The 27146-nt window shown below is 40.0% G+C and overlaps 1 protein-coding gene and 1 long non-coding RNA gene across 2 annotated transcripts; one reads left to right on the plus strand and one right to left on the minus strand.

Annotated features, from left to right (window-relative positions):
* Window positions 1-71: 71 nt before the first annotated feature.
* On the plus strand, window positions 72-23210 carry ctsd (cathepsin D). The gene is made up of 9 exons (XM_073049467.1): window positions 72-229; window positions 6152-6308; window positions 16716-16839; window positions 17492-17610; window positions 19161-19360; window positions 19505-19627; window positions 20376-20520; window positions 21526-21624; window positions 22325-23210. Exons 1-9 carry the CDS (start codon window positions 156-158, stop codon window positions 22484-22486), a joined length of 1203 nt encoding a protein of 400 aa, XP_072905568.1. The 5' UTR covers window positions 72-155; the 3' UTR covers window positions 22487-23210.
* Window positions 8152-26869, minus strand: LOC140729563 (uncharacterized). Its single transcript, XR_012099352.1, has 2 exons — window positions 26732-26869; window positions 8152-8268 (listed from the first exon to the last, which is right to left on the minus strand). It is a non-coding gene; the product is annotated as an uncharacterized lncRNA (long non-coding RNA).
* Between the last annotated feature and the right edge of the window lie 277 nt (window positions 26870-27146).

Here is a 27146-nt window from a genome sequence, read left to right on the forward strand (position 1 = left end):
TTGAATAGAAGGGAGAAAGTGAATTTCGCGCAGGCAATGGGTTATCTGCCTGTGGTTGCGTGTGGAACTGACGTCCCAGTTTAAGGCGGAGTTTGCTGCTGCTTTTATTTGCGTGCCCGCAGCTGAGCAGCGAAGTTGTTATTCCGCTCGCTGTGATGGAGGTTAGAGCCTGGCTAGCGGTGCTGCTGCTGCAATTGGTAGCGATCGAGTTCGGCAATGGACTCATACGGTGAGAGGGGAATGAGCCGAGTGTTCTGCAGAGGCATCACCTCTGCTCTCCAATGTCCTGCTTCATGGCGTGTTCTAGTATTGTCATTCCTAGCCAGGGACGTTTGCATTGAAGGTCACAGTAGGACTATCCGCACTGTTTTAAAAACAAATAGCATTTTATTGCCTAAAATGATTTACATTTTGTCTATATATGTATGGGTGCTTTTATTTTCATATAACTAAACGTTTTAACCACTCCTTGCTTAGACAAGCGGAGTAAGCGTTTCAGTGGGCTACGTAAACGTTTGGATCCAGCAATTAGACTACTCTCTGAAATGTATTTCTATGTTTTGTACCTCAAATGTGGAAGCTATTTCAAATATTCTCCCTGTTGTGTTTCTGACTAAATCTCACGTGAGCTAACAGGGCGGCGGTGAAATGATAGTAAATTGTATCAGTGCTTCCTATCATCTCTCGTGGTGAAGACCTTTTATTACATTGGTAATGTTAGTGGACCGCGTGATGCCCGAAGCCCAGAGGAAGAGGCTGCAGTCTGTGTGTAGTTAATCTATAGCAACCTTTTCGTGACAGGTCAAAGGGCGTGTATTGAGCAAGAGCTAATGAAAGTTATTGTGATCGAAAGCAGTAAAATCTTCAGATGCCTTTGGTTAGTTACAGCAGTAATCCTTTGAGGAACTGGATCTAAACTTGGTGCTTTGAGATTTGAATCGTGTGTGGGGGGGCGGGGGGGAATAGAATTCTGCTTTGTGTGGTGTCTTGGTGTGTGATTCATTTTATTTTTGGTTAAGGTAGTTCTTTAAGTAAGAATTCCAAAAGCTTTTCAGTGTAAACACATTTTGCAGCCAGCTATATATTTTTTCTCTGCCTGGAGGTAAGTCGTTGCTTTTCAGAATACATAATTGAACAAATCATTAGAACTAACTTTGCCTGAAACCGAAAAGTGGAATATTAGAGTGATGTAATACAGCCACTGTAAATCAAGTTTAATGTAAAATATGGCTTCAAATTAACTGATGGAATATTTATTCACATGACACTAATTTCATATTCCATCTTGCTTGTGCACCTAGCCAGAATGGATAATCAACAGTAAGTTCTTATTTTTGAGTCTGGAAGTTGAGTTTGAAAGCTCCACATGTGGTTCACTTAAACATTGTATAAGCAAGTGGAGCCTCTCAATAATCTGACATTATTAACATCAAATATGCAACCTCAGGTGACCAGTCTTTAAAGTGACATTTTAAATGCAAAAGCTTGTCATTAAATTATTTGGAAGAAGGAAATCTTAGATTACCATGCAATTTACATATATTTTTCAATACATATAATCCAGGAATTGTTCAACAGCAGCTCCTTTCTTCAAAATTTGAATCTCTTTCAGAGCAACATCTTTGTAGTGGTATGTTTGTCGTGTAGGGCATTTCATTTTTGCAAATTTGGCTAATCAATAAGCCTTTCTTTTGGATTGCAAAGAGCCGATCATGAAAACAAAGTGATCTGTTTGGAAAGAAATTCTGTATTTTCCCCTCTTCTGCATATTTCCGAAGCATCACAACCCTTCACCTCTCCGGCCTATCCCCTCCCTGCTTCCCCTCCCCCACCCCTTGATCTTTCCTCTGATTGGTTTTTCACCTGGCACCTTCCACCCTCCCCCCACCTTCTTCATAGGGCCCCTGCCCCCTCCTCCTTCAGTCCTGACGAAGGGTCTCGGCCTGAAACGTTGACTGCTCATTTCAACGGATGCTGCCCGACCTGCTGAGTTCATCCAGCTTGTTATTACGTGTTAATTTGACCACAGCATCTGCAATGTAATTTGTGACCCTAACAATTGTTTTCTGGTTCCATTGTTCATCTATTCTACATGGAAATGTAAATTTGTTTCAGTTTTATACTTTATTCTGTTTGACTAGTAAGGGTTTAGCCTGAAAATGTGCTACATTTCCTTTCTCTGTATTTAAAACTGCAGCTGTGAACTAAAATAAAATGGGATTTGTCTTGAAATGAATTTGAGATTACAATTAAATTTGTACTTCCAAGCTGTTCTTACATTCAACAATGCATCAAGAATATTCCTTTTTCTCATCTGCCTAAAGATTGGAGTATGTAAAACTTGAACTTTCTGTTCAAAGGGTACAAAAATCCTGTTATTATTTGCCTTCGGCTAATTTTGCTGCAATGTAGGAAATGTTACCCATCTTGTTTATTATCTTAAAGAGCCCACAAAATGAAACCTAATTGCATGCGAGAAACACACACAAAATGCTGGAGGAATTCAGCAGGTCAGGCAGCATCTATGGAGGGAAAAGTACAGTCGACGTTTCGGGTTGAAACCTTTCGGCAGGACTGGAGGGAAAATAGCTGAGCAGTGGACTTAAACGGTGGGGGAAGGGGAGAGAGAAACACCAGGTGATGGGTGAAACCTGAAGGGCGAGGGAAGAAGTAGAGCTGGGAAGTTGGTTGGTGAAAGAAACAGAAGGCCGTGGAAAAAAAAAGTGGGGAGGAGCACCAGAGGGATAGGTGGGCAAGGAGATGAGGTGAGAGAGGGTAAAGGGGATGGGAAATGGTGAGGGGGGGTGGTGGGAGGTACCGGAAGTTTGGGAAATTGATGTTCAAGCCATCAGGTTGGAGGCTACCCAAATGGAATGTAAGGTGTTGTTCCTCCAACCTAAATGTGGCCTCATCATGACAGTAGAGGAGGTCATGGATGGGCACATTGGAATGGGAAGCAGAATTAAGATGGGTGGCCACTGGGAGATCCCACTTCTTCCGACAGACGGAGCATAGATGCTTGGTGATGGTGAGTAGATCTACGTCTGGCCTCACCGATATATAGGGGGCTATACCGGGTGTGCCAAACACAGTAAATGACCCCAACAGGTGACGTGTCACCTTACCTGGAAGGACCATTTAGGCCCTAATGGTGGTGAGGGAGGAAGTGTAGGGGCAAGTGTAGCACTTGTTCCGCTTGCAAGGATAAGTGCCAGAAGGGAGATCAGTGGGGAGGGACTTTTCCTACACTCCATTGATGACCATGTTGGTGCTGTTTCCCGCATCCATGCTGAACTTGTCGATTTCATTCACTTCGCTTCCAGTTTCCACCCTGCCCTCAAACTTACCTGATCCATTTCTGATACCTCTCTCCCCTTTCTCAATCTCACTGTCTCTGTCTCTGGAGACAGCTTATCTACTGATGTCTATTGCAAACCCACGACTCTTGCAGCTACCTGGACATCCTCGCACCTTGTTACTTGTAAAAACGCCACCCCTTCTCTCAATTCCTCCGTCTCTGCCGCATCAGCTCTCAGGTTGAGACTTTCCTTCTCCTTCAAAGAAAGGGCCATCAACGTTGCCCTTTGGAACATGGAACAAATGTGGAACAAGTGCTACACCTGCCCGTACACCACCTCCTCTACTACAATTCAGGGCCCTAAGCAGTCCTTCTAGGTGAGGTGACACAACCTGTGAGTCTGTTGGGGTCATTTACTGTGGTCTGTGCACCCAGTGTGGCCTCCTGTATATCAGTAAGACCTGACATAGATTGGGAGATTGCTTCGCTGTGCACCTACACTCCGTCTGCCAGAAGAAGTGGGATCTCCCAGTGGCCACTCATTTTAATCCCATTCCGATATGTCCACCCATGGCCTCCTCTACTGTTGCGATGAGACCACATTCAGGTTGGAGGAACAACACCTTGTATTCTGTGTGGGTAGCCTCCAACCTGATGGCATGAACATAGATTTCTCAAACTTCTGGTAATGCTTCACCATTCCACATCCCTTTTACCCTCACTCACCTCATCTCCTTACCCGCCCATCTCCTCCCTCTGGTGCTCCTCCTCCTTCCTTTCTTCCATGGCTTTCTGTCCTCTCCTATCAGATTCCTCCTTCTCCAGCCCTGTATCTCTTTCAGCAATCAACTTCCCAGCTCTTTATTCACACCTCCCTCTTCCAGTTCCACTTATCACCTTGTGTATCTCTCTCCCCTCCTCCCACCTTTTAAAACTACTCATCTTTTGTATTTTTCCTCCAGTCCTGCTGTAGGGTCTTGGCCCGAAACATTGACTGTACTTTTTCTCCATGGATGCTGGGGTGGGTGGGTGTGTGTGTGTGTGCGCGTGTGCTTGCATGCCACTTTATTATTATGCCAATGTGTTGGCCCCAGGGTAGTTCTTCTCAGATGTTGACAGCCAGGAATTTGAAGTTTCTCACTCTTTACACCACTGACAACTCAGTGAGATCTGGTGTGTGTTCACCTCACTTCCCCCAGCTGAAGTCCACACATAGTCTTTGGTCATGCTGATATTGAATGCGAGGTTGTTTTTTCAATGTATGATAATGCAGATTTTCCCTCTAGAACTGCAGTTCAAACTCACTCTAGATTTGAGAATACTCTTGTTCCTTTTCCTGCAGTTCTCTGTGAGCTTTAGTTTTGCTGTTGTTGCTGGTCAGTTATGGATCCAGTCAAAGTTGCCTTTACTTCAGCAGTCATTCATAAATTAAACTGGCTGTTTGGCGTGAGAGCTTGTTTACTGAAGGTAAAATGTCATGTTGCTGAAGCCCAAGCCTATTATCCTGTGCTTGTCTTATTGGAGGATGTTGTGGCAGTAGTAAAGTTCTAATGAATTTTTTTTTGACCAGAAACAATGACTTATTCTATTTCTACAAATGCTGCTTGGCCACTTAAGTGTTTCCAGTGTTTTGTTTTTATGACAAAGTATTCTATTCCTGTAAAACTGGCACCTACAAATGTTTGTAACATTGTTATTTAAGAAGCTAAAAGTGGTGAAGGGTGGGTTTTGACTCTTAAAAGGCAGTTGACCCTCTTTCAAGTTGGTATTATGGAGATGAGAGAAGGAGTCCCTTCAGCCCACAGGTTCCATGCTGACTATTTTTTTGCCTGTCTAGATTAATCATACTTGCCCACATTGGGTTTATATTCTTTTATGTTTTGCCTACCTCAGGACCTGTGTTAATGTTTCTGAAACATTGCATGCAACTACTTCACTACCTCTGTCAGGGAGTTCCAACATTACCAAATTTTGTGTCATTGCAAACTTTCCAATAATGCATCTTGCAGTTGCATCCAAGTCATTAATGTATTACTAAAAGCAACGAATATCCTAGCATCAACCCCTGCAGTAGTACCAGTAGTTGCACACTATCAATCAGGGAAAACATCCTTCCATATTTCACTCTGCTTCGTATTATCAAGTCAGCTTGAACCCAATTAACCAGCTTGCACTGGATCCCATATTCTTCACCCTTCTAGACCAGCCTGCCAAGTAGGTGCTTGTCAAATGCCTTGCTGAATGCCAGAAAGACCATGTTTACTGTCCAACCTTTATCAGTCTTCATTACCACCTCCCAAAAATGCTCAGTAAAATTAGTGAAGCAGGATTTTCTCCACACAGAACGATGCTGATTATTCCAGATTAGTTCCTGTCCTTTCAAATCAACATAAACACTATCCCTTAGAATTTTCTCCAATAATTTCCCTATCAATAATGATGTAAAGTTTACTGGGGGATTTATCAACCCTTGTGCTTTTTATGATCTAACATATCCTTCATAATACTGATCTAGTCCAGATTATCCACACATCCATTCCTTCGTTTTACATTCTACTCTGAATATAGATGAGAAGTATTTATTTAGGACATCTGGCTCCACACATAGATCATCCTTTGGTCACTCAGGAGACCTGCTCTTTCCCTAGCTAACTCTTGTTTCTGGTGTGTTTAAGACAGACTTCTGGCTTATCTTTTCTCAGCCCACCCCCAATAAGGTTTACTGCTGAGAACGTGCTACCTGTCATCCTGTGGTTCTACAATCTTCAAATCTAGTTTATGTTCTTAGATTCCACTCTGTCCCCAATTCTCACAACTACATAATGTTATTAATGTTTTTGTTTCATTTTGTAGAATACCTTTGAAGAAAAATCGTTCAGTTCGACGAATCTTCACTGATTCTGGGAATAGCATTGAAGAACTTCTTGCAGGACATCAAAACTCCAAATACAATCTGGGTTTTCCACAAAGCAGTGAGCCCACTCCAGAAACACTGAAAAACTATCTGGATGTGAGTATATCCTGTACTGATATTATTGAAGATGGAAATTTGACAGTGTAATGGAAAATAAAGATGAGTTAATATCTGTTAGTGGGATTTTATTGATTTGTCTCCCAGTGGATTTTTTAAATATCTGGTAAATGTTCTATAATCTATATACATTAGATCTTGGTTACAGAATGTATTTAATGCAAGCTGGATAAGAGAAAGAAATAGAATGATACATCAATTGCAAGGCTGGTGCAAAGAATGAGCACTTATCTGATGGGCTGCACCACAATATGTAATACTTTTTTGGGTGTTGTACTTGTTTTCTTTATATAAAGTCATTATTTTCTCTAGAGCATTGCAAAGAAGACAAAAGAGGCTGCAGAAGCTGGGAACTGGAGCAAAAGAGAAACTGCTGGAATATCTGTTTGCGTCAAACAACATCTGTGGGGGCAGGGAATGGTCAACATTGGATGCAGGGTCTTGTCATCTATCCCTTTATCTTCACAGGTGTTGCTTTGACCTGCGGTGTTTTTCGAGGAGTGTGCTTTTGGTTGGCATTGCAATGGGTGATATTCATTGGTTGCCAACAGGCTTGGCTGAGTGAATGCTCTGCCTCCAGTGTTAACTCAGCAACTTTGACAACTCAATAGTGACTCTTAAAAACGCTATAGAGAAAGGACCAAGGAATTATGTTGTACTTTTTTGATACGGTCTGGTGGGCTGGATGATTGCGACCTCTAATAATCGCCAGAATTTTGTAACGTATATTATTTCCCATAATCCCACACACTGCCATTCCATGGGGTAGAGGGGCACTTGAGACTATAAATCAGAAAGGAATGAATTTGAACTGTAAACTGTTTTCATTGCATTGTAGGAGATTGATAGTTTTCTGGATGTTGGAGGAATCGCGGGATATGGGTAGAGGATAGGAAAATGTGCTGTCGATTCCAATAAGCCAAATGAGACTGGATATATTAAAAGGTCTTGGCATAATGAGAAGACATTTTGTGGGAAACTGTGCTGTTGAGGAAGAAGCTAAGCTGTAATCTTATTGAATTGTGAAGCAAGTTTTGAGCAGCCAAATGGCCCAATCTTGCTCTAATTTGTGTATAGAAAAGTGAGACAAGGATTGTAGTTTCGTTCTATTCAAAATAGTGAGATGGAAGGTTAAAGGTAGAGAAACCAATGGGAAAGACTGAGCAGTGAAGGAAAAGGAGACTCAGAGCCATTGTGTAGCAGTAAGGAATGAAATGGGAATAAGAGGCAAGTGAGAGGAATGTGAAAGAAAGTTAAAGGAGAGGAGAGATGTCTGTTCAAAGCATTGCAAAGGATTTTTTTTTATCTACATGACCCTGTTGTAAACAAAGAAAAAATGACAACAGCAAGCTGTGATCAGATATGACCTGAATAAGACCATAAGATGGAGGAGTAGAATAAAGCTATTCAGCCCATCAAGCTTGTTCTGCAATTCAGTTGCGGCTGCCTTATAATTCCGTCTCAACCCTTACCCTGCCTTCTCCCCATAACCTTTGAGACCCATGCTAATCAAGAACCTGTCGACTGTCCTTTAAATATAGCCCATGACTTGGCCTCCACAGCAATCTGTGGCAATAAATTCCCCAATTTCACCATAATCTGGACGAAGAAATTCTTCTCATCTCTGTTCTAAATAGATGTCCTTTTTGTGCTCTCTGGTCTTCGACTCTCCCTCTACCTGAATCGTCCTCTCCAGGCCTTTCAATGCATTTTAAATTAATTCCAATCTTAAGTTTGTTCTGAGGCCAGTGTATTGTGAATATTGGCAAATTAGAAAGCAAATCAAATATTTTTGGCATTTGAGTAATTAGAGGAAGGCATCTTATTTCTTGTGTATTGAAATATTTTGTTTAAATTCAAAAGCTTAATGACATGACATTTCAATATTGGATCCTCATAATATATTGCATATTTCCTCTGGAGCAAATAGTGGCAGCATCTGTAGAAAAAGAAGGCAAATACAAACAGTTAATAGGTTGTTCAAGTACTTGGATTATGAATTGTTCTGCTAGATTAAATTCAAACTTGTATTTCACTGCTTAATAACCCTTTGAGAGTCCAGCCTGGCCTTTCTATCTATCTATCTATCTATCTATCTAAAATCTTTTTGTGTAATATAGTTTATTTTGGTTATTGGGAACAAAGCAAACAAATCTAAACGTTGTATAAATTCTTTGATAGATAGATAGATAGATAGATAGATACTTTATTCATCCCCATGGGGAAATTCAACTTTTTTTCCAATGTCCCATACACTTGTTGTAGCAAAACTAATTACATATAATACTTAACTCAGTAAAAAATAATAATTGAATCAGGATTAGTACATTTTGGCCCAATTAAGTGGCTGCCCCAATTAGCCGAAGTTTCATGGAAATAGTTACAAAGTATAAAAAAGACAAATTGAGTAACCAATTATATTTAAATGAAATACAAACAAATTAGAACACTATGATACTACTACACTACTATAAAACTGTATTAGTTCCTAATATTTATCGACAGAGGGGTTCATCCAGTGTACACTGCTGTGTTCTTTCGATTGACTGTAAAAGACCAATACTCCTCATCTTTGTTTAGTCTCCAGTCTTGCTGAAGGGTCTCAGCACGAAATGTCGACTACTCTTTTCCATAGATGGTACCTCGCCTGCTGAGTGTGTGTGTGTGTGTTGCTTGGATTTCCAGCATTTGCAGATTTTCTCTTCTCTGTGATTGGCTCACTCTGCAGGACCTCCTCTCTCTTCCTGCCCATGCCATCGGTATCAATGTGGACTGGCTGCTCACCCTCCCTCGTAAGAATGCTGTGGGTAGGTTTTGAGAAGTCCTTCACCCTGGGACCTGGAAGGCAGCATACCGTCCAGGAATCTTGTTCTCGTCAACAGAACCTCCTGTCTGTTCCCCTAATCCTGTGTCACTACTGCTCACCTCTTCTTTTACTCCCTCCCCCACCTTCTGAGCCAGAGAGCCAGACTCAATTCAAGAGACCTGGGTGATGTTGCTTTTGTCTGCAAGGTCACCACCCCACGCCCTCCACTTTCCCCAATAGTATCCAAAGCAATTCCAGTTGTTTCCAGTTAATTGCGATACTTTGACACCAGTACATTTTGGCCCAATGATGTGTTGGCCCAAATGGGCAGTTTCATGGAAATAGCTTAAAAGGGTATACTTTTTTTAAAAAAAAAAAGATGGACTACCATTTAACTGAGTAACAAATTGTGTATTTAAATGAAATGCAGAACAAATTAGAACATTATCAGTACAACTATCATACTGGAACTATATTAGTTCCTAATACTTATCGGGGGAGGAATTCATCCAGGGTACCTGCACGCTGTCGCATTCTTTTGATTGACTGTAAATGAAAAAAATCAGTGCAGACACCTAGTGTCGATAGGAACTGCCTTTAAACAATGCTATCAATGGTTGCCAATACCTTCATCTTTGTAGTTCCGAACTTGTTGAAGTAGTGAAATTGTTTCATTTTCACTCCCAGCCATTTCTGGGCATCTCCAAGTTGGAATGATTGAAATCACAGTGAGGAAAACCATTCTGAATTGTCTTGCTGCTTATTTCTTGCCAACTATCAGTGACAAATTTTGCTGCTTTTTAAACACGGTGTGCACACAACTGATGTTTTTTTTAAAAAAAAGTTTGCCCGAAGCACAGTGTAGTGTCTGACACTCACACTAATGCACACACCTGATGCTAGTCAGAAACTGTTCGGCAATAGTCTCCTGCCCCAATTTAGCAGCAGAGTGTCCCAAAAAATGAAGGGAATCCTGGCTATTTTCTCAATTGAGTTTTGTTCTTTAAGAGTTGGTCCAAATAAGCCCCAGTTGACCAAATTAACTGGAGTCCACTGTACTTGTTATTGAGGGGAATAGCCACGGGGTACCCTGCACTGGCCACCTATCCTCTTACCCCCTCCTGACAGCCAGCCATTTATCTGTGCCTTAACCGTAACTACCTCCCTTATCTCCTATCAGCCAACCTCTCAGCCTCCTGAATTTATGGAGTTCATCCAGCTCCAGTTCCCTAACATCTGGAAGAAGTTACCACTGGATGCTCTTCATATAGGCATTGTTGTCAGGGATACTAGAGGTCTACCCCTCTTCCCACGTCCCACAAAGGGAGCACTTGACTGCCTTGACTGTGCAATAAAAAAGAATGAAACTTAGCTGAAACTTAGCCTTCAAATCTTCTTGCTGAAGCATTTTGAGCCAAAGCCTCAGGAGCCCACTCTAACACCAGCCCACTCACACAATTGCTACTCCTGCAATTACTGCTCCGCTTAAACCTAACTTTTTTTTATTGGCCCCTGTGCCAAGTGCTGAATAACCCAAGTGAGCTCAAGCTCTGCAGAAAGTCCTGACAGGCCCTGGTTGCTCTTTAAATGTGGTGCTAAACTCCTCCATAAGTAACTATCTCCGTGATCACAATCTCTCCAGAAACTTGTTTTTCACAAGTTATTCAATTTCCATTAAAATAATTCTTGTGTTCCTTGAATAAGATGGCCTTTTCTATTTTACGAAACAAAACTGATAATGAGCTCAAGTTACTTCAAAGCTCAAAATTGAGTTTATTGTCATATGTGCAATTACTCCCTTGCAGCAGCATGGTCACATAACATCATAATTTTCACAAGAAAAATATAAATGTACACAATTCTTACAAGAAAGAACACAATTAGAACAAAAAAAAATGTGGTCCATTGTAGTGCAAAGTGGTCATGGTGTTTCTAAATTGTACTGATTAATGTTTTGCCAGTTGGTTCAAGAAGAGAGTGATTGAATGGAAACGGTTGTTCTTTAACCTGGTGGCCTGGGACTTGAGGCTTCTGTAACTCCTGCCTGATGGTAGCTGTGAAAAGATGGCATGGCCTGGATGGTGGTGGGCCAAGATGTGCCTGTGGTGTATTGGGCAGAGTTCACTACTCTCTGCAGACCTTGATACAACCAGTCAGGATATTTTCAATAGACAACAGTACACCTGTAGAAGTTTGTTCAGGTGTTCAGTGACCAGTCACACTGCCTTAACCCTCTAAGAAATTTGGCAGTTTATCAATTTCTTTTGGGATCTGAATGTTGCAGGCAGACCATCTAATATTGATAGCAGAATTTGGATGTTCAGTGACTATTTTCCAATGCAAGTCACCTATATTATTAAGTACTCGTAACCACTTTTCCCCAGGCCACTCTAGATAAATATTCCTAGCTGCTTTGGTTTGGTTCCACATGACGGCTGCTCCATCTGAACTTTGTTCAGGGTCTCTTGCCCACCTCCACACATCTGAAGGAAGGCACTGGTTCCTGGCAATTTTTGTGTTGCACTCACTCAATATTAACCAGGCTGACTGTGTGTACAGATTAAATTGTGGCCTGGGTAATCAACTAGTGTTTTTTGTGTGTGTGCAGTCCTTTGTGCCACACCCATTGGGTAATTAGAACAATCTTAACAATCTTAGGCTTGTGATGTTTCTACACTTGCCTGTGACAATGGAATGAAAGTCACTGCAAAGAAGAATAGAATCTATAAATAAACTAGCAGCTTATGACTGCTGTGGTTGAGCTATTTCAGAATGAAGTAGCAAAAAATTGCATTAGAAGGTGAAGCCCACAGAGCTTTAATAAAAGCTCTGTTGTATTTCTTCTGTGGTCAGTTCTGCTTCTGTCATTGGAAACAAGATGAATAAGAGATAATTACAATTGGAATGACTAAAATCTAATTTCTTCCTCTGCCTGTCTAAATTCATACTGGGATAAATGAAACTACTTCTTTCCAAGAGGGGACTATTGCAATGTAGGTTGATCACTTGATGCTTTCACACAGTTTGCAACTGTTGAAATTTATTTCTCTGTGCTCTAATAAAGACTACGTATAACATCATTTATTAGTCGAGGATTATTTGCCCTTTGTGTTTAGCAGCTGCTGTTTAATGAGAAGTTTTGAAAGTCACTGAGAAAGAAATAAAAATGCCTGATGCATGCAGCTTTAAAAAGCTGATATTGCAGCATATCTGACCCTTGATCACTACCCACAGTGTTAAATTCTTGTCACATTCAAGTCCAAAAATAATGGCTGAGTCATACAACATGATGCATTGCCTAACTGCAGTCACATGTAGCCTAAAGTGCTGCATCATGTGAGACTTGACCATTTCAATTTGATTCAGCTGCTTTCTTTCTTAAAGTTGCATTTTTTAAATAATCTTCATTTTGATAATTGAAACAACATTACTACCTCCATCATTGAATTGTTTTGCTCTATAATTTACACACAATTGCTGGTTACATTGACTGAAATTGAACAGATGCAAGGTCTTGTAAAAAGAAACCAATTTATTTTGTTTTGGGTGTGCTGAGTAAATGATAGAAATCAAGAAACTTTAATATGAAGCTTGTTTTACTTTATAACTTTTTGAGATCAAAATTCACCAAATTTGAAGTTTGGATTACATTTTTCACACCTACACTTTGACAACCATTGAGCTCTGAAGAATAAACATTCTTTAAAATGTGCAAGTCAATGTGTAACTTTAATTTTTCAATTTGGGTGAGGAGTTGCACGAAATAACTTTTCCCTGATAAGATTATCATTGGTGTCTTTTGTCTACTCTGGAAATGTGGATCTTAGAAGTGAGATAGCTGGATTATAAATGGTTAACATTCATTTCAAAGGCTTATTGATTTCCTGTATTTGGTTCTAAGACATCCCCTTGAATTTGCCAAATTTAATTATTATATAAGTAATCAGCTCTCATATTCCACATACCAGTTAGCTGGCAAAAAACCCAGAAATTTGATTTGTAGAATGCTTTTTAAATGCAGTAATATCTCCCAGGATATGGCAGATGTAAAGGTGAAGCTGAGTCAAAGAAGATGGATAATGTGTTATTGTAACTTTGGCTTATGGGAAAGATATGTAACCAGGAAAAATCAAATAAAATAGGACAGGAGAAAAGATGTGGGTTTGTAAGTTGACAGTACATATAGGAAAGGGAGACGGGAGAACGGTTGCATTTGGACAGATACTGAAATGAAGGTATTTTGAAGAGAAGAATTGGTACACCACAATGGCTTGGGCCAATTATACACATAAAATATTCAAAGATAAATAAAAATTAATGGAAGTAGGATTGTTGTCTATACTAAGATCATTGAATTCCTGTTAGTCATCTTTTGTAAATGAGGTAGTAACATCAATATGGGTTCTCACAAAATGACTTTGGAGTGAAGAGCATTTTAAAAAATAACTAGTTGTCTTCCTTCAAGTACATATTTTAAAGTGTACTTTACAAAGATAATGACTCGTTTTCCAAGCAATGTGATCCTTGCTCTCCAGTATGGCTCTAAGTGGTTGAAATGCTGCACTTTGTGGTGCTCTCCCTAAGGAGAGATGCCACCTGCAAAATCCTCACCCTGCAGGGTCATCAAACTAATATCAGCATCCACTCCTTGCCAGTTTTTTTGTAGCATCCGTTAGTCTTGAGAGACCATGGATTTACACCTTGGAAAGTTTCCAGGGTGCAGGCCTGGGTAGGGTTGTATGGGAGACTGGCAGTTGCCCATGCTGCAAGTCTCCCCTCTCCACGCCACCAATGTTGTCCAAGGGAAGGGCAAGGGCCGATACAGCTTGGCACTGGTGTCGTCGCAGAGCAATGTGTGCTAAAAGGACACAACACGCTGCCTTAGCTAAGGCTTGAACTAGCGACCTTCAGATCACTAGACCGACGCCTTAACCACTTGGCCACGTGCCAACATTATTCCCGGCATAAAGACTGGAATTGTACTGTGGCTGTCAGCAACACATCTTCACCTGCCCAACATGAAAGTCATGGTAAGATTGATCTACAGGATCTTCTTGATCTTCCTGGGAAAGGTACAACATCCCACTGGAGATATCTGATCTAAATAAATAGCAATAGAGCATTCACAGTGGCACTGAGAATCATAAGTCGATGTTTCAGGAGAATGCAGAAATGCTGTGTAGACAAGGAGCACCATCTTACAACAACACAAGCTCCTTGGGCTCTACCTGTGGCAGAGGCAGTGGGTCCAACATTGGATATATTCGCCTTGGAACCCACAGAACTGGTGAAGAAGCAAATTATCCTGATCCAGGGCCTCCCTTTTATCTTTTTTAAAGTACGTTCATTAGGTGACTTGAGTCTGTATATTTTTCAAAACAAAAGTGATTTGGGACTTTTGAGGCCAGCATTGATTATTATTGCTTGCAATTTTAGTTTCAAAGAAAATATCTGATTTGGGGTTTGAACTAGCCAAGTAAGGAGGGGTTCAAGTCATCATTTATGTGGCCTCTCTATGTTGGAGGTTTCAGTTTTTGATGTAAACATCCTCTGCAGGGATAGCTGAATTGTATAAAATGTTTATGTTTAATTAAATTCTCAAATTTTACACACTTGTTTGAAGATTTACTCGTGCAAACAATGTACTCCATTGTCTCATTGCCTTTGTGCAGGCTTTACCATACAGCTGTGGGAGTACTGACTTGTGACTTGACTTGATAAACACTTCATTCCACTATGAACAGTACCAACGCTATTTTGTGTCAGTTGTTAATACTGCTGTTCCTTCTCGTGCTTTCAGCTAGCGTCAATATGTAGGCAGACTAATGTAACTATTATCTTCTCTTGATCCCAGAGATAATTCTAGTTGAATCTCTTTATAGTCTGATACCCTGTGAACCAACCACAAAAAATCTGGGTCATGGAAATTGCCCCATTGTAAATATAGGTTAAGAAAGCATTTTGAGAACTGCCCTTAACCTGACATTTTCGTAAGTCAGAAATGTTGGCTGGGAATACAGGTGCCTGTGTAGATCAACTAGCTACAGGTTAGTACAAATCTTAGTAAAATTTGATTGTAATTGTGGTTCTTTTTTAAAATTGTAGGATCAGTTAATTAGTATAGATCTGTACTATTCAAAATGTGCCAGATTAGTGTTGAATTTAACACTAAGATGAATTTAACTGCACATCTGTGCATAGTGACAGATGAGTCAGGACTTGGTTCACTGAACAGTTAATAGCCTTCCATTGGGAGGCTTACTTTGCCCTTGTTGGGGGAAAATATTCTTGACTGCTGCTCAGTGATTTCAGTTAATTGTTCTGGAAGAGAGCCAACTACTGAGTGGAATTGGAGGAATTACTGTGATATAGGGAAACCAGAGATGAGATTCCACTACATGAAGAGATGAAATCTGTTGATGCTGCCTTGATCAGCAAGCAGGAGAGGAATTATCTAATGTGTCATGTCTGACTGCCTTCATAGTTCGTGTACTGGCCAAATATGGAAAGAAATTGCATCAAACCTGGGATCATCTTTGTTCATCTCTAATTCTTGCTCAGGTGAAGTGCTGCCTCTCCAGGAAGGACTGTTTAGGCCCCTGAATGGTAGTGAGAGAGGAGGTGTAGGGCAGGGGTAGCACTTGTTCTGCTTGCAAGGATAAGTGCCGGGAGGGATGAATAGACCAAGGTCTTGTGAGTATGTTGGGGTCACCTATTGTATCCAGTGCTTCCGGTGTGGCCTCTGGAATATCGGTGAGACCTGACTTAGATTGGGGAAACCTCTTCGCCAAGCACCTACCAGAAAGAGCGGGCTGGCCCGGTGGCCACCCATTTTAATTCCACTTCCCATTCCCATTTCAACATGCCCATCCACGGCCTCCTCTACTGTCGTAATGATGCCAGATTCAAATTGGAGGAGCAATAACCTGTATTCCATCTGGGTAGCCTCCAACTTGATGGCATGAACATCAATTTCTCCAACTTCTGGTAATAACCCCTCCCTCTTCTCTATTCTCCATATCCTTTTCCCTCTCTTACCTTATCTCTTTGCTTGCCCATTGCCTCCCTCCGGTGCTCCTCTCCCTTTTTCTTCCATGGCCTTCTGTTCTCTCCTATTAGATTCCCCCTCTCCAGCACTGTATCTCTTTCACCAGTCAACTTCCCAGCTCTTTACTTCACCCCTTTCCCACTCCCAGTTTCACCTATCACCTTGTGGTTCTTCCTCCCCTCCCGCCACAACCTAACTCTTGACTCCTCGTCTTTTCTTTCTCTAGTCCTGCTGAAGTGTCTCAGCTTGAAATGTCGACTATACTCTTTTCCTTAGATGCTGAGCTCCTCCAGCATTTTGTGTGTAATACTTGTATAGTTCTTGTGAGGAAAATGTATCCTCAGTAAATTTTTTACTGAAAAAGTAATCATTTGGGCAAAGGTGCATGGGCAACATGTTCTTGGAAGTGCATCAGTCAGGTAAAGGTCATTCAAATTTCAGTATTGTTATAATGTTTGTTATGTAGCATTACGTTTGTAGATGGGAGTTGTTCTGTGTTCTTTTAATGGCTGCTGTATATTTTGTTTTCCAGGCCCAGTACTATGGGGAGATTAGCATTGGCACTCCATCACAGACATTCACAGTAGTCTTTGACACTGGTTCCTCCAACCTATGGGTTCCTTCAGTTCATTGTTCTCTATTGGATATTGCTTGCAGTAAGTTGTTTCTTTTACTCTTGAAGTGTGCTTGACTTTTCAGTTGGAAAAATGTGGAAATAATTATGAATTCTCTACCTTTAAGATAAACACAAATGATTCAGTATAATAGTTCCACTCTTGGCTCAGAGCTGGATTAACAGTCAGCTGGGACTAATGGAGCAGAAGTCTCTCTGGTGCATGTAAAATCATTTTGGGCTGCTTCTGACTGATTTACGATACTTTGAAGGGTGGCCATTTTCAATTTTTTGCCATTGGGTTAGTGCAATCTAATTTAAGTGCCAAGGGAAGAAGTTAGTGTAGAAAATGGAAAGATTATGCCTACTGTAGCAGTGGTTGGGAGCTAGGCAGGCTGTTCAGGGAGCCGTTTCAGTTACTCAGTGGGGCAGGGAAAGAACACTTTTGTTCAAAATGCTCCATCCTGGCAAAAGAAAAATACAGAAATTTTGGGAAATATTTCATACTTCACTCCCAAATTCTTTTTTATAAAGTATGCATAATATATTTTCTGTTGTATGAGGAGTAAACCTATTGGTTCTGTATTTTGGAAATATTAATTCTCTAGTAGTTCTATTACTAGCAGCAATAATTACTAAATTATGTTTTTTAAATACAATCTCTTCTGAATATTAACAATCCTTTTCAATAATAGTGATACATCACAAGTATAATTCTGACAAGTCCAGCACATATGTGAAGAATGGAACTGAATTTTCTATCCACTATGGTTCTGGCAGCCTATCAGGATTTCTCAGCAAAGACGTAACCATGGTACGTACTGAACACTTGTCTTCCGGGGAAAAGATTTGTATATTTAAGGACAATATTTTGCGGTCTTTTTGAGAGAAAATGCATAAATTGCACCAACTTAAAAGGGAAATGTTCTAAGGATGAAAGAACTTCTAATCTGATATCATTAGATACTGCACATTGTCAAACATTTAATCACTGTGTAAGGGTTGAACTCCTCTTTGGCTATGTTTTTATTTCGATAGTTGATTTTATCCCTTTGCCAATATGCACATACTTTGCTCCCTATCTTTCCAACTTTTCCCGCTGTACTGTTGGATCAAATAAGGACCAGCTATCTGCTCCCTTCATTCTCTTTAGCCAGTTTGAGATGTTCCACAACTTTGGGATTGTTCTAAATGGGATTTTAATTTTGTAGATGGGAGTTATTGTATGTTCTTTTAATTGCTTAAAGGTTATTATTGATCCTCTTAAAGAAACGAACACTATATTGGTCTTCAATAGTTTCCTTGTTCAAGATGTCATAGTCAGCATTCTGCTTGCTTTTCCAGACATTTCTAGCTGTTAAAAGTAGCAAATATATTTCTGTTTGTTACACATAATCACATTCTGGAGATCCTCTTTCAATGAAGCTATGCTTTGCATATTTGTCTCTTAGAACATAATTAGAAGTAAAACCAAGTTTCTCACATCTACTCCACCATCTGAATAAGATTGTAGCTGATCCAGTCATAACCTTTCATGTCACTTCCCCACTTTTTTTTCTCCATACCCCTTGGCTCCCTTGTTCCAATATCTGTCGGTTTCTACAAATACATTCATTGACCTGCCTTCACAACTTGACAGATTTTGCAATCTTTTGAGAGAACAAATTCCTTTCTATTTCTGTCACAACTGAATGAATTTTTGTATGGAAATTATACCCCGTTCTTGAGTGAGGTGCCCCGTTATGGGGAGGTCGCCCCCACAGCATCCAATCTTTTAATTCCCTGACTCCTAACTTTTCCTAGAAATCCAGAATCTTGTTTCAATAAGCTCATTTATTCTACTAAACACAACGACTATAGATCCAGTCACCTGACTGCTTCATCCCAGTAATCAACCTTCCCTTTTCTGCCCTTCCCCACCCAGTGCATAAGCAGAACAAAACTGCAGGATCTCAGTGCCCTGTAGAGATGCATTAAAGCATCCCTGTTTTTACACCCCATGCAATGAAAACCATTGTTCCATTAGCTTTCCTAAAGTCTTGGCGTATCTGCATGCCAACTCTTTGTGTTATCGTCATTAGGTCTTCCCGATCCTTTTGTACTACCAAGGTTCATAGTTCATTTGGTAGGCGCATAGAATTGTAGAATCTTGTAGCCTGCAAAGGCTTTTTTTTAAGAGATGACCCCCCCTCCCCGCCCCCAGCCTTGGTTTCTTTTCCCATATTATATTACAGATTAGTATTGCAGATGCTTTCAGTTGCTCCTGACTTAAGTGGGGAAATGGTGTATATTTTTTGGAAAGTTGGGCATGTCACTAAATAACTTTTCATGATGGGTAAAGACTACAACTGCTCTGATAAACAGATTGGTAACATCAAAGTTCAGAATCAGTCATTCGGAGAAGCCATCTCACAACCTGGTGTCGTCTTCGTTGCTGCCAAATTTGATGGAATCCTTGGCATGGCCTACCCAGGTATCTCAGTGAAAGGTGTTGTCCCCGTATTTGACAATATCATGGAGCAGAAATTGGTAGAACGCAACGTATTCTCCTTCTACTTGAACAGGTACGATGTTCCAATTCAAGTATTCTGAAGATTATACACACTGTATGTAGAATGTTTTGATCCATTTGGAGAAGCTTACATCTGCTATCTGTACACAGTAGAGTTGGGGATGATGCTGTTTTTCTTTTCTTCTGTATCTTCTAGGAATCCAGACAGTCTGCCTGGTGGTGAACTCCTATTAGGTGGCACTGATCCAAAGTACTACAGAGGAGATTTCCATTTTTTGAACGTGACACGTCAAGCATACTGGCAGATCCAAATGGATGAGTAAGATAATTTGTGACTTCATAATTAGTGTTAGTATTAAACTGTACATCTGCAGTGTTGGCAGCATGTGCATAAATGAGGGTATGAGGTATCTATGTTTCATGGTATGACTTAGCACATAATCAATGCTGCAAGAATATTCCGCTTATCAAGATAATCCATACCAGTCTAACTATCATGTCTAGAGTGAGATTTTGTGAAAAAGTTGGGTAATATTTGCTGGAAAATTGAATGTTAATCCTGCTCTAGTGGTTTTCATCAAACCTTATTTCTTCCTCCATTCTGGTGGATGTCTGTTACAGATTAGAGGGCTCCTTAACGGAACCATTTTATCACCATCTCACATCTGAATATTAATTTCAAAGGGAAAGTATATATTCTGCATTTTATGTGAAGATGCTGAACCTTGTTTATTGACTTTCTTGTATAATTACTTTGATAAGCTTTCAAACATTTAAGACCAAAGTTACTTTTTCATGGCTCTTCCTGACAACCCGGATTTAGTTTCAATTTAAATACGTATTTCATTATTGCCTGAATTAGTTTTAATTCTTGCTCTGAGCAGTTATTATTATCTAATTGATGGATAGTTTAAATCCTGTTTGATTTGATCTTGAACAAGATATTAGGCATTTCAGGTGATTGGACTAAGATTTTTAAATGAATATTGTGTATCATTCCAGTTGTCCCGTTTTTATGTATATGTATATATATATATATATATATATATACTGTGTTTGTTTTTCAGAATTGTTATCGGTAATGTTCTGACTCTGTGTAAAGGAGGGTGTTCAGCTATTGTAGACACAGGAACCTCTTTGCTTACTGGACCTAAAACTGAGATTGAAAGGCTACAGAAGGCCATTGGAGCTGTTCCAATTACTCAGGGAGAAGTAAGAGCCTTATTGTAACTTTTCTCAGGATGGAGGAGCAACACTTGGTATTCCGTCTAGATAGCATCCAACCTGATGGCATGAATATTGATTTTTTTTTCCCCCTCCGGTAGTTTTTTTTCTTATCCTCCCCCCCCCCCCCCCACTTCTATTCCTCACTCTGGCCTCTTGCCTCTTATCCTCACCTGCCTATCTCCTACCCCTAGTGCCCTTTTCCTTCCATTTCTCCCATGGTCCACCTTCCTCTCCTACCAAATCCCTTCTTCCTTCTCCAGCCCTTTGCCTTTTCCACCTATCACCTCCCAGCCTCTTACTTCATCCTCCCTTCCCCACCAACCTGCTTCACCTATCACCTTCTAGCTTGTCCTCCTTTCTCTCTTCTCCCCAAATCTCCCCCCACAACCTTTTTATTCTGCCATCTTTTCCCTTCCTTTCCAGTACTGATAAATTGTTTTGGACTGAAATATTGACTACATATTCCTTTCTATAGATGCTGCCTGACCTACTGAGTTTCTCCAGAATTATGTGTATGTTGCCCTGGACCTGCAGAATCTCTTGTGTTTATACCTTATCAATCTTATTTTTGTTTGCTTCTAAAATTGCATCCTCTATTGCATAAGCAGTTGGGATGTAATTGACAACCATTGTGCCTGGCCCAGAGAAGGGAGGGCAAAGATGAGTTTGAATTTGTATGTAAAAGTTTTTGAGGGAAAGGGGTACAATGTGATAATTGGAAAAGGCTTGATTATCATTGCCTGAAATCATTTGTCTAGCTTGTCATTGGTTCATATCTAAGCTTCTAAATGATGGACAGTAATTTGGGTAAGCTACCTGAGGCTTTCTGAGATCTCTTATTTTATGAACATTAATGGTGGAGTTTGGGGGGAAACATTTTTCAAGACGTGTGTTGCCTTACAGATGATGAGTAGTATCTCATTAAAACATTTGTGTGAAATAATGTTGCGGTTTCTTTCCTGATAATTTATCATAATTTCTCTTCCACAGTACAAAGTTGATTGTGATAAAGTTACCTCGCTCCCTCCCATTAAATTTATCCTGGGAGGGAGTGACTTTATTTTGACTGGAGAGCAATATATTCTTAAGGTGAGTATCTAATTTGAAGTACTGTCTCCACAGGAGTCCTTGATGCTAATATGTAGGATTGTTGTTGGATAAATGCTGCATGTTTTTGTTGACACTTTTTTTAAAAGACCTGTTTCAACGCATCTAATGCCAGTTTAAATGCAGATGGGCCAGCGTGGCTTCTGTCTTGCTGAGAAGATGGTGTTTTTGATTTTTTTTTGGTCGTCTTCTTCAAAACGCTTTTCTCTGTTGCCATCCTTTACTCTATTGGATTGCTGGCTTTGAAATACTGTCATCATTGAGAGATGTTTTCCTTTTCTAATCTCTTGAGGGCTGCAGCATTTACCATAGATTTCACACATGATTCACTAATATTCCATGGTCGTGCTATTGGGGCATTTTAATTAAAAAAAATTATCCTGTGGATGTAGGGTAGTGGCTCTTGTACCTTTGCAATCTATATGGCATTGATAAGACTTTCTGAGCTACGTTGCTGTTCCTTCAATTTTATCATGTTCAGTTGTGAAATGACGTGAAGCTTGTGATGTCCTTGTGTGCCTATCTCTCTTGCTGCTTTAATTACAAACTTGTGCAACCAGACTTGACCAATAATTGCTGTCCTGCTGGTAGAGGAAGTGAATACTTACTGGATTTTTTTTCCCCCACTTATTTTGGTGCTTGTGTTCTAATGTACTTTAATTCTCCTCCTAATGCTTTCCAGGAGAAACAGGCTGGAATGACTATCTGTCTGAGTGGATTCATGGCTCTTGACATACCCCCTCCTGCAGGACCACTCTGGATTCTCGGGGATGTCTTTATTGGGCAGTACTATACTCAATTTGATCGTGAGAAAAACAGAGTTGGATTTGCAACAGCAGTGTAATGCTGGCTCCTGCAAAGACAATTTCAATAGCATAATAAAAGTTGCACTAATATTCAGATCCATCTTGTGGCAGTGATCAAGAATTCTTAGTCTATAAATTTATGACAATATTTGAGTGCCTGACTTGGGTTGGAGAAGGATACATAAAGCTAATGGAAAAGAAGAACATGGTTGATGTCTTGGGAGTGTAAAATTCTGTTCAGGACTTTGTTTTCCTGCATAGTTCTATTTTTCTTTAAAACCTTCCAAGTTCTGAATATTTTACATTGGATGTTGTTTCTACTTATTTAATGAATAGCTTAATTCTCCTTTTCCACTTTTTTTAAAGTCCAAGTTTATCAGTTGACCTCTCCCAAGAGATGTAAAATTGCAGCATTGGTTTCTTAAGGATATTGTATAACCCAGTGAATAATGTTACTATTAGTTCTGATACAGGTGATAGAGTGGGATCCTTGGAAGTAGAGCTTTTAACCTTATTTGCAATTTGCTCTATCTGGACCTCAAAGGAAATGGGGCTAAGAGAAAAAAGTAGATGAGGTGGTGGTGGGGGGAATAGGGGAGGAATTTGAGGAAGGATAAAGTCTTGCTGTTAGAATCATTAATGTCACCAAGTTAAACAGTGTTGGAACTGTGTGTCAGGGCTGGCTGACTTTTAAAAAATATTTTAATGTGATTATATTTGATTGTATTCATGGTGCATTAAATAAATAAATATTACATGCTAGTGTGTATGTATATCACTCATTTCAAATATAAAAAGCATTATCTTAGTTTGACTGATGGCACTCTTGCTTGGCAGAAATGAAGTCTGTGGGTCAAATACCACTCAACACTAATCTGCCGAGCTAAAATGTGGAATTTTCAAATGACTTTTGCTTCCTGTTTCAGAGGACACTTTAAAGATCTTTTGACACGGGTGGGGAGAGAACCTGGGACTCACTTCCAGTTAGCAAGGGTGTACTTTTTGAACTTGCAGATGATGAAGGCTCAGTTTAATTTGAAATCTATGCTGTTTGTGAACATCGTATTTTCAAAGTTTTCAAAATTGTACATTCATCTACAAAAGGATTTTAATTTCTTTATTTCCTATTTGGCTAATTACAACTTTTCATGGTTTCACTGAAGTGGGAGCAATTAAAGGAAAGCTTTTGAAATTCACAGATTGTTTATTCATTTAATTTTAGGGTGGGGGGGGGGTCTTGGCTTTGCTGATGCTTAAATAGCCTTGAAGGACAGGCAAATCAGCCCTTTGAACTGTTGTGATCATCTTGATGAAGCTATTTCCGTTAAGAAGGAACAACAATATACTTTGAAATTGAAGCCACTTGCATCTTTGGAGAGACTTTTCTGATGATGATGCTTTCATTTTCCTCACCTGCATACCTGATGAAAGCACCTCCAAGTCACTGGCTTCTATCAGACTAGCCCATGTGAGTAAGTTAGTATGTTTTGTGGATGCACAGGCAACAGCTACTCATTGCTGGGTATGAATAAGACACTGAAAGAATGTTGTTTTGGTCTGTTCTGATATATCATTCCAAACTCCAAAGATTAATAGAGTTTCATCATTCTTCTAACTGATGTCTTTATTTCTTGTAGATGAAGGAAAGGATCTAGGATTATTAAATTAGATTAAATAGATTATTAAATCTTCTCATATGGCTGGTAATGAGACTTGACCATACTGTCTTGTACTGCGAAAGGTATCTTGCTGACTTCAATAGTCAGAGTGCCCTCACATGCCTGGAGGGCATATTGGAACTTTATCAAGGTAGAAACATAGAAAACCTACAGCACAATACAGGCCCTTCTGCCCACAAAGCTGTGCCGAACACATACGTACTTTAGAAATTACCTGGGGTTACCCATAGCGCTCTATTTTTCTAAACTCCGCATACCTATCCAGAATCTCTTAAAAGACCCTATTGTATCTGCCTCCACCACCGTCACCGGCAGCCCATTCCATGCACTCCCACTCTCTGCTTATTTTAAAAAAACTTAGCCCTGACATCTCCTCTGTACCTACTTCCAAGCGCCTTAAGACTGTGCCCTCTCGTGCTAGCCATTTCAGCCCTGGGGAAAATCCTTTGAGTATCCACACGATCAATGCCTCTCATCATCTTGTACACCTCTATCAGGTCACCACGCATCCATCCTCTATCGCTCCAAGGAGAAAAGGCCAAGATAGTTTAAGAAAAGCCTGGACTTTTAAGACATCACCAGAAGAAGTAGCATTTTGGTTTGCCCCAGAACATTGTTTCATTATAGAATCAATTCCTGTTTTCTCTTCACCACCCCTCCCCCCATTCCCTTCCACATTGGAATACTGAGCGCAACAGTCAAATGTAAAATACTTTGTAAATGTAAAATTAATACTGGAAATGTAAAATACTGGAAATTATCTATGGAGGGAAAAACAAATTATATCAATCAAAGTTCCTTGAATTGCAGAATCAAAGTTTCAATTTGTAGAAGGTGAAAGGGTGGTGGTGGTGAAGAAGGGGAAGTGCTACTTTCCTCAAGTGCTACTCAAATGCTTGAGTGTTTCCAACATTTGTTTACCAGTTAGTATAAAACTAGGTACTTTGAAAACTGAAAATTATTTTCAGAATTATACCCGATTTGTTGATGATGGCTGGTATAAATGCTTTGGTACAAATTAATTTGTTAGAATCAGAGAATGGAGTCCCTTGTCCGAATACTCCAGCCCTGCAGGTGGTGCTGTTGTTGCTGTACACCAGCCGAAAACAAAATGGACCTACCACATAGTACTGGAAATATTCCGGCTTTATGTTTAGAACCGAATCTTGAATGGAACAATTAATTTTTGACAGTTTTAAAACAGTCGAGAACTGGAGTTTAAAATCAAAACGTTGCCTATTTAATGTTGAGTTTTTAATAAACGCTGAACTTTTAATGGTTATACAATGGCTTATATTGCATTTTTTTCTGTGCCTCTTGGTCCATTTATTTAAAATTCAAATATAAAGATTAAAGGCACCATATTTAATTTCGTGCATTTACTGATAGCCTATATTTTTGTCTGGATATCTGACTGGAAGTTTTGGTTATTTTTAAACACCCTCCTCCCCCGTTGTTTCAATAACGGTGAAGTTATTAAGATGCTTTAGATTTCTACTCAGCTGTTATCAAACAGCAAATCTTGAGCCATGATGCCTTTGATTTCCTAAATCAAAATGAACAATAATCAAAGATGTCGGGAAAGGGACATGAAATTATCTGAACTAGGTTGCTTCTCAGCAGAGTCTGGTGTGCAGATCGATTTCCGGCTCCATGTGTGACCCTAGCAACGGAAACGTGCGGTGAGATTAAGTGGCACATTGGACAGTAGCAGAATCGGTAATATGCTGTGCTGGTTATAAATATCGCCCGTGCTTTCCAACTACATCGCCAAGAGAATTGTTTTGAGCAAATGTGGTTTTAATTCTAACATTGCACCGGACCCTCGGTTAGGGTAAAAAGCAAGAGTAAGGGAATAAATCGTCCGTGAGGAATGGGGCCACAGTCACACCACCTCTTGTCAGAACAAAAGAAAAATTGTACTGATGGAACATTGAAAATTGTGGAAATACTTAATAAGCTTGGCAGCATGGAGAGAGCGAGCATGTAAAAATGCTTCCAGCATATGGGTATTTTGTTTTGGTCAGCTTTCCTTTCGAATATGGTCCGAAACAGTGGGCAGTGATATTATTTATTGAATTTGCTTGTTCTCGCTTGAAATTCTGTTGAGGGGAAGTTCGCTCTTTGGTTATGAATGCAACTAATTAAAATAAGGGTTTGATTGAAACACATTGGGATAAGTCTTTGTTTGAGATCTCCAGTGCTTTCCTGAAAACAGTGCACAACTAGCAAATCACTAGGATGTGTTACAATCCAGCTGAAAGTGCGCCCCTTGAACACATTCCCTGTAAACTGATACAGAAGGGGCTTGGTGGAAATCTCAGTCGGGATGAAGTAATTTATTGGGACTGTGCAGCATGACACCCTTGGACGTAATTCTGCGCCCAATGTTGCTGTTATTTTCGTTCAACATACAGGTTATATGTGTTTATTTATATATAATTAGTAAGGGGGAGTAAAATTCCAAACATTTCTATTCCTTTTAAAATCTGTAATTCTGGCCAACTTCATATATTTTAAAACAAACTCTTTTCACGCCCAAATGTCAAACTCCCATTTAACCCGTCACTGGTTCATTTTTGCTGGTCAAGGTGCATCACTTACAGCTTCGCTCATCTGCGGTGGTCACGTACTTGCATTGTGCAATCCCTCGATAACCAATCGGAGTGGATGAAGCTATCATTTTTGGCTTCCCGTAATCCTCCGCTTGAAGCACAAATTGTGCACTGGTACCTCACAGGGCGCTTATTTCCCCAGTGCTTGAGTTTGCAACGAAAAGCCCTTCGGCTAAGTTGGACCATCTTGCGGTCAGACTGTCCTACTGCAGGGGTAGGTAAAGTCTGCTGCCATTGGTTTTCCTTGAAATGGGAAACTTGACGGCTGCTCGACCCTTGTGTTGCAATCCGTTATTTCCGTTAGCATATTTTAATTTCTAAACACTGTCGAATTGTTTGCCGCAATGCAATTCGTCTCTACTTGAACGTACTCGTGTATTTCTGTATAAAAATTACATTCTTAA

This window comes from Hemitrygon akajei, chromosome 6, assembly GCF_048418815.1.
Source record: "Hemitrygon akajei chromosome 6, sHemAka1.3, whole genome shotgun sequence".
Classification (NCBI taxonomy): Eukaryota; Metazoa; Chordata; class Chondrichthyes; order Myliobatiformes; family Dasyatidae; genus Hemitrygon; species Hemitrygon akajei.